The sequence below is a fragment of the Neopelma chrysocephalum genome, unplaced genomic scaffold (genome assembly GCF_003984885.1).
Source record: "Neopelma chrysocephalum unplaced genomic scaffold, ASM398488v2 Primary Assembly neopelma1_23, whole genome shotgun sequence".
In the NCBI taxonomy this organism is placed as follows: Eukaryota; Metazoa; Chordata; class Aves; order Passeriformes; family Pipridae; genus Neopelma; species Neopelma chrysocephalum.
In genome coordinates, this window is record NW_020897691.1 from 6,323,044 (window position 1) to 6,331,774 (window position 8,731).

At 38.8% G+C, this 8,731-nt stretch overlaps 1 protein-coding gene across 1 annotated transcript in view; it reads right to left on the reverse strand.

Moving 5' to 3' along the window:
• Positions 1–423: 423 nt before the first annotated feature.
• The window catches only part of TSNAX (translin associated factor X), a 31,185-nt gene continuing 22,877 nt past the window's right edge, over positions 424–8,731 (reverse strand). Inside the window, exons 6-7 of the mRNA XM_027683387.1 lie at positions 3,846–3,973; positions 424–2,206 (exon numbers count right to left, since the gene is read on the reverse strand). Coding sequence (XP_027539188.1) covers positions 1,832–2,206; positions 3,846–3,973 — 503 coding nt within the window. The 3' untranslated portion in view covers positions 424–1,831. The remainder of the gene's footprint in view (positions 2,207–3,845; positions 3,974–8,731) is intronic.

Below are 8,731 nucleotides of genomic sequence, written 5' to 3' on the forward strand. Positions count from 1 at the left end.
TTTCAGGGGAGGGGACACTCCAAAACTATTCCTATTCCTACTAGCAAGTATCCTTCTCCTTTCCTTCCTCTCCTCCCATCAGAGGGAAAAAGAAACAGAGAGAAAACAAGGACAAATGTAAAAATGTGGGTACTGTTGCAAGTTTGTTCCAGGGATATACTTGTTTTGTCATCTGAATCCTTTGCTTTGATTTTTTTTAATTCAAGAGGATCACATGAAGTTTCTATTCTAACTAGTTTTTAGACTTCACAGAATAAAGTTAAGGGAGAAAGAATAAAGAGATTCAGGATTAGAAAGTATCCACTGAAGTATGAATATAGAAGTGGAGTGAGACTTCCAAGTCAAGTCCTGCACAGCAGGAAACTCACACTGTAATTTACCACTTGGACAGACAGGCAAAAGGACTAACATAGAGGCAGTGACTACTTTTCAGAATTTATTGTAAAAAATAGTATTAAGCAATAGGAAAAAAGCCACTCCTTGTTCAACCCATCACATATTGCTTTACATGGAAACAATGGAAAAATGTGACAGAAATGTATTTACCCCTTCCTAACCATATATCAGCTATTCAGGACATGCTCATGGGAAAAAATATTGGCAGTATCACAGCATATGGAAGTGGAAATAAAAACCATGCAGTATTTTCAATTGCAGTTGGGAGGCCTATTTCCTGGAGTCTAAAGATCATGTTGTTTTATCTGTTTTCCTTTAGCATAATGTACATTATCAGACTTTCATAACTTCAGACAGCAGCATAAAGCCCTGATTTTTTGCCAACAGTGACATACCCACCTCAAAGATAAATGTGGAAGCCAGAATGTCTGCCTTACTTCTGTTTGCAATTTCCTTTCCATAGGAACACGCACATGATATAGTTCCTGCTAACATATATTTAAAGCTTTTCACTTATACCAGTTCAACCCCACTGGAGGTCCTCAGGGCAGCACAAACAATGGAGAACAGACTTCCAACACAGCATCGCATTCGTTCTGGCCAAAACCAGCTTGTCGTAACACCAAATTACACAATTTGTACGACAACTTCTTTCGTCTACAAACAGAAATATGTCAGATTCTGCATTAAACTATACTACAAAAAATGTAAAACAATACATTCCACTTTTTTTTTTGTGGATCTTCTAGCTCATGTCAAAATTGTGAAGTACCAGTGTTAACTCAAACAGAGCTCAGTTTAAACAGAGCCCCAAAATAACCAGTGCATAGTAGTATTTATCTGGTGCAATTATCTTCATTACCAATAAGCAAAAAGTTGACTTAGCCTCAGTTTCATACTTTAAAGCAATAATTAGAGAAAACTTAAGTTACATGGCACTGTTGAGACCACCTCAGTTTAAAGTCAAGGGAGGAACTTACACACAGGTGCATTGTTCTAGGTATGACACGGCTACAGAACACAAATACTTAGAAAATGAGTCAGCAGAAACTTATGGATAATGCTAAATAAGAGTACCTAACCATTTTTTTTCCACTGCTGTGCTTGCTGAAAACTTATAACAACAGCAACAGTTTGACGTGACTCACGCAACTGACAGTCACTGGAGTGAAGTGCAGTGGAAATTTTGGTCATTCTGAAAGAAGATACAATGGAGCAATACAGGAAATTCCATACCAAGAGGCCAAAGTCAGACATTTGTTCTCTTGCACATCATAAAAAGTATTTTTGGTTACAAATTACTACTGCAAAAAGTCTTTTCATAGATTAAACTAAAAATGTCTCTACCTAAAAAGCTTTGAGAAGGGTCAAAACCCCACAAACCAGAACTAAAAAGCGTTTTCTAAATCCTCTTCCCTTCTGAGTTGTCCTTATTTTAAGGAAGACCCTCATCTTGGTCAATCAATTCTGTTTTGGTGGAGAACACATCAGCCAGCATGTGCTTTGGGATTTCAGATCCCCGTACTTTTAATGTGTAGCAGGCATTCTCTACTTTTGCCAGACTCTGTTTCAAGGTATACAGCTTCTTAGATACTTCGTAAGGCCCAGTGTTGCCAATGAAAGTAAAACCATCATAGATCTGACGCAAGAACTGGCTCAGTTCAAAAGGCGTGTCTATGTCACCGTTCCCAACACTGCTGATGCACAGACGCATCAGCTCTCCAGTCAGATCTGCCACTCCCAGCAGGTAATCGACAGGCGTTACCTTCAGGCTCCAGGTATGTGGTTGTTTGTCATGGGAATTGGAGGTCTGGGGACAGAACAAAACAAAGTCCAGTACAGAGAACTATGAAAAAGCAGCCTGTAATGGTTCAAATACACACTAACTTATCTAACATAACTGAAAATTAGAAACATTTTGGAAAATTAAATTGCATGGCACTTCCACATGCTCTGATTTCCAGCAGACAAGAAGGTAAGAAAGCATCAATTTTAACTTGAGATGTGATTTTAATTCTAGCAAGCATGATAAACATACCTTACTTCTACCATCTCTATTTGCAAACACAATTATCACATCTTCATAGCAACATTTATTTGCAGTCGATTGGGGTTTTTTTTCATCTGACAGATCTCAGCCTGATAAGATTTTTTTTCCTAAATGGTCTGTCCAAAGCTACCAAAGCAATCAAAAAGAGTCTGCATTATGAAAAAGAATCATATAATTTTGTAATAGTATCTTGAGTTTCAAAATATATTTTCTAAAAGAAGATGATAGCTATAGTATTCTCAGATGTTTTCTATCAACTGAACTCATTAAAATAGCTAAAAAAAAAACCTTCATGAAGAAAACTCATCACAAAGTTACAAGTTTGCTCCTTTATCCAAGTTTCCAATACTTTTTATTGCCAAAATATTGGTAACATGGAGACAATGAAGGTTTCTTTCTGTTCACTTGTTTCCATAACACACTATCTACCCAAATTCAGATCTGGTCAGAGGTGTGGATGCTGTGGTTAACAACTTCACAGTTTGTTAAAATTAAGTGTGCCACAGTGGGCATGCCTCCGGTAAAAACAAATTAATTTAAGCTACAAATCTGGTTTCTTTGCAAATATCTTACCAAGAGAATAAAGAAGGAATAAGAAGTGCTTTGGAGCAGACTCTCTTCAACAGAAACAGACTCAGGAATTCTTCTAAAGCAGCATTACAGGACACTGCACATCAACTGCATGTGCGCTTCTGTAGATTGCTACCAAATCACCCGTTTTCCCCTGCCAACAATCAAACTGCACCCAGTTTACTGTGGTTGGTGACAGAAGTTTGTCCCTATGACCCATTTAGGGCAGGGTAGGAGTACAGGCAAGTCAATAAACAACAGATAGGTATTAGGGCTAAGGTATGACGGGACACCAGCTTGTCCTCTGAGAGTAATCAACTCCAGGAAAGTTACAAAGGACCAAGCAAAGACGTATGCAGCGCATTTTAATAGAAGTTGAATACAGTGTCTCCTGTGACTAGTTCAGTACCAGCAGTAAGATTTCATTCAGGGGAGTTCATCCTGCCCTGGCTTTGTTTACCTCCCCCAACTTCTGCAACATCACTATACACCAGCAGGTCTTACAGGCTGTCCCAGGCAGTAAAAATCCCTCTTCTACATTGTTTGCTAGTATTTCCCTGTCCTGGATCTTTTGCCCTACAAGAAAAGAGTTCAGTTTGCTCTGAATAAAAAGGATGTGAAATTTATAAACTTGTATCCCACGGATTTAGTTTACTACTTTATCAGAATAAAAAGCATTTTGAACAAGTGAGTCAAAGCCCACATGTATATCTAATCCCATTCCACTTACTGGCCTTATTTAATCAGATGCCAAAAATGTGACTAAGCCTTCTCATTGCATTTCCATCCCAGAAAGATGTTTGTCACTTGAGAAAAGAAAAACTTTTACCGTGTTTGTTGTTTCTTCTCTGTCTTCTGCTGTAAATATTAGTTGTTTGTTGATCTCTTCAACACTAATCAAAGATCGTGTTTTGATAAAATACTGAAATGAGACTGCCTCGACATATTCTTGAAGTCCTGCAAAACCAGCAGAATTAAGCTAATGATTCAAACTTTTAGCAATGATCTACCCTCATGATTATTTATTTTTTAAGAAGTCTTTCAAATGAGACTATTTGAAGGTTATTAGCAAAAAGTGAAAACTAACATAATCCAGAAATAACGTTGAAGCATAATCTAACACAGAACACTTCTGAAGTATGGAAGTCAGACCAAGCACATAGCAGATAAACATGTTCAAGCTTATACTCCAACTGCATTTTTCATTCAGAACTTTCTGTAATTTCAGTGTAAAGAATCATGGTACTCTCAGAAACATACTGAACAGCAGCTCCCCATAGTGTACCCCAGGGGTTCATACTCGGACCAATACTGTTTAATATCTGCATCCATGACATAGACAGTGGGATCAAGTGCACCCTCTGCAATTTGCAGGTGACACCAAGCTGAGTAGTGTGGTTGACACATTTGAGGATGGGATGCCACCCAGAGGGACCTGGACAACCTCGAGAAGCGGGCCCATGGGAATCCCATGAGGTTTAACAAGACCCAGTGCAAGGTGCTGCACCTGGGTCAGGACAACCCCCCATGTCAATCAAGGCTGTGGGATGAAGAGATGAAGAGCAGTCCTGACAAGAAGGACGTGTGAGTGCTGGTGGATGAGAGGCTCGACATGAGCCAGTAATGTGCAGGCAGCCCAGAAGGCCAGCTGTGTTCTGGGGCTGCATCAAAAGCACCATGGCCAGCAGGTCAAGGGAGGTGATTCTGTCCCTCTACTCTACTCTGGACACCACCTGGAGTGCTGCATCCAGCTCTGGGGTCCCCAGCATAAGAAAGACTTGGATCTGTTGGAGCAGGTGTAGAAGAGGACCACCAAGGTGATCAGAGGGCTGCAGCACTTCTATGGGGAAACGCTGAGGGTTATTCAGCCTGGAGAAGCAAAGGCTCCAGGAGACCTGACTGAGGCCTTCCAGTAACTAAAGGGGGCTTATAAGAAAGATGGGGACAGACTTTTTAGCAGGGCCTATTGTGATAGGACAAGGGGTGATGGTTCTAAACTAAAAGAGAGTAGATTTACACTAGATAAAAGCAAGACATTTTTTACGATGAGGGTGGTGAAGCACTGGAACAGGTTGCCTTAGAGAGGTGGTCAATGCCTCATCCCTGGAAACATTCAAGGTCAGGCTGGAGGGGGTTCTGAGCAAGTTGACCTGGTTTAAGATGTTCCTGCTCATTGCAGGAGGTTTGGACTAGATAACATTTAAAGGTCCCTTCCAACCCAAACCATTCTATGATAATGGAGCTTTTAAAATACAGCATTTGTATTATGGAGAGCGTGGATTACACTTTCATGAGTTCATAAAGAGATATGACAAAGAAAAAGACTGCAGGTAAATCAAAAGCAAAAAGAATAAAAAAGTTTCCCTTGTTTCACCTTATTAGCAACAGCAATTAATTTCCCACTTCTCTATTTTGTGTGAATCAGTGAAAAGGCTCCTTAAAATATGCAGCTTTGGTGAAATTCATGCTTAATTCACCTGTTGTTATAAACCACTCCAGACCAAAAAAAAAAACCAAACCAAATCAACCAGACAGGATTGTGATGTCCAATAAGAGGACTGACAGGTAATCCTGCTTTGGCCTGGGGGTTGGACTAGCTGATTTTTAGAGGTCCCTTTGAACCCTACCTCTTCTGTGATTCTATTAATATACTGAATAACTGCTCTGTCCAAATAACTTACACTTTAAAATCAAGGCATGCAGGGGTACAAAAGGACTTGGTATGTTGCGAGGAAATAAAAGATGGGATAACAAATGTAGTTTGTACCAGATTTGTATGCCACCTGCAGCTACCTGCCACAATTACCTCTTGCCACCTACTTAGCAGATGGTGATTTTCTGTATGCATTACAGCAAAGGTGAGATATAAAAAAAAAAAGTTTGAATATTCAGACAAGGAGATTTCACAAGTTGTCAGTTTTTCCTTATGTGCAGAGAGTAGATTTGGGGAAAGCATGTGAGAAAAGTTCATAAGCAGAAAGCTTAAGTTGGCACTGTTGGTGGAAAAAAAAGCAGAAACAAAGCTGGAACAAATAACCACGGCAGTACTAAGCTATAAAAAGTTTTGAAGACAAAGTCAATGCATGTGTATATCTGACCCATGGACACAGAAAGCTCCAAAGGACGACATTAAAGGAATGAACTGTAACATGCCAGAGATGGTTCTAGCAGAGCTGTTCTGAGCCATTTTAAGGGGCTGATTTCACTTCAAGAGAAGCAAAGAGGTATCATGCTGCAAGAGCGCCAGGATTAGACAATAGTTTTGTCAGTGCATATAGTGAGAAAATGAGGACATACCCATGGTACCAGAAGTAGAATCCTGGTTCCATTAGAATAATTTTAATATCCTCAACTGACCCTTACAGGGCCAAGACCTCAGCCTATGGAGATATGCAGGAAGAAGCAAATTTAGACTTCACCTGGATCAAAGAAAAAGTCTAAATCAAAAAGAAGAGAACATAGATTTGAATAACAGATGAGGGTGGAAATACCCTGAAAAACTAGAGTTAACCTCAAGGGGTAGAAGGCTTTCCATATTACAATCACAAAAGCACGATAAGTGGTCTGCATTTTTTTTTCCTTTTAAATATGTTTTTGAGTGGAAGTAACTCAGAATGGCAATTTAGCCTGGATCCTTTATGCTTCTCTACAGCAGCAGTGGGAAAAACAGAATAAATATGCAGCAACCAAAATCACACTCAGCACTGCTGTTCACAAACCAGAATACAAACAGGGAGTTGCAAGGCCAATTAAATACCAGAATTTAATCAACTGAATTCAGGTAAAGCATTCTGGGCACAAGCAATAGAAGAATACTAGATAAAAGCTACTCAGGATCTTCTAAGATGAATAACTTCAGAAGCTGTAGAGAGGTAGATTTCATCACTCACTCTTTCCCTGACTTGCCCTCTGATGTAACACAACCAGTAACCCATTACGAAATTTTGGCTTTTTCTGTGGATAACCTGTAAGGTACCAGATACAGCAGCACTCAATATGCCAGTATCTGTGAGAATCTCTCTCTGCTATCTGTGGAGAAGATTATCACATATGAAGAATCAATTTGGCATTTCCCACAGCTCTCAGAGAGACCAAATCAGCTCTTAAACTTTTTGGTAAACAGTTTTCTCCCACTTCAGTTCACTCCACCTTACTACTCCTCCACACAGAGAGAAGTTTTGTCCCTTTCCATTATAAGTGTTTGGCTCCTCTGTTCATTTATCATTATGTATTTTTTTATATGGGTATATTTATATGTATACACATTTTTGCCTCCTCCTGTCATCCCACTCTAGCTGACATGTCTTCTGCTTCTTCCTTTTGTTTAACACCACCATGTGAATGTTGCAAGCAGTCTGGTTTGCCATTTACTGTCACCTTTTCACAATTAGGGAATCTAGCTCCCACTATTTACAAGTAAGTCTTACAAAATCTCATTTAAGGTTGCCATTACAAAAAGACTGGTAACAAATCCTGGTCACAATTACTTTGTAAAAAATATTAATATTTGATGATTATTTTTTTAAGTCCTTCTTCCAGAAGTAGCTACAGTATGACATTTCAATGACCCAAGACCTTGAAATAAGGTATTTCCATGTGCAGGTAGAAGGATATTTAAACATGTTATGTTTTAGCTTAATGGTAGGACATCCGCTATTTTCAGCAAGTAATTCCCAAGGTGAAAAACCCCATCCCATTTCACTACAGCATCCAACAATACCTTTCCCCTTATGCTCTTGTTTTGGATTTATTCCAAAATTGGCTTATTTATGGATTGAGCTGCCAGTAATGGAACATTTTGTAAGACTGCCTTTTATGTTTTTGGGGTTCTTCCTAGTACATGGACCAAAAATCCCAACTAAAAGCACTGTATTATTTCTACTAGCACTTCTTAAAATTACAGATATAAGGTAAGAAATTGTTTAACTATTTTGATATTTTATCACATTTATTCTATATAAAAAGCTTGCACTACACAAGTGACAGTGACACAGTATAACAGCTTCTTTCTATGTTTTGAAAATTCATTTTCTACATAAGAACTAGAAAGTTACACTGAAATATCTTCTGAGCACATATCTATAAAGGAGATTTTTCTGCCTGAAAGTTTGAGCACTTTTTTGTCAGCTGTATCAGTTGATATTCAAGACATTTTTCCTTAACTACATAGGCAAGCTCTGAGGAAGAAGGAAAAGCAGTTTCCCTAAGAAACTTAGCAAGAAATCAGGTTTCTTAAAAAAAACCCAAACCAAGTCATTGGACCACTCAATCCAAGAGTCAAATGAATGCATAAGATATAGGGAAAAGCTAGTCCTATCTAAAAAATGAGTAAAGAATAGAAATTACTTTATTGCGGGAGTCATGTTAGGGTAAACAGAATCTAATTCCACCTGAGATGTACGTGCATGTATGCATGGAAGCTTCAACCCTGAATGACAGATCAAACAAAGGATGAAAATTTCCTCCTAAAATTTTGTTTACTTCACTTCCTCCTTTAAATATCTGTTCAACAGTTACAAAACAGGTTCAAATGGATTTCATGTTAGGGTTAGCAATGCTACGTGCCATCTTCCCGAATAAGCTGTTTCTCTCCCTGTTTCTACTCAAACTCATTTTCTTTCTCATCCTTTGTCCTCATTCTCTGTATCTTTTTGTTTACAGAACAGCCTCTGCTGATGGGTTCGATACACGCAGATAGACACAAGTCTGTGCTCT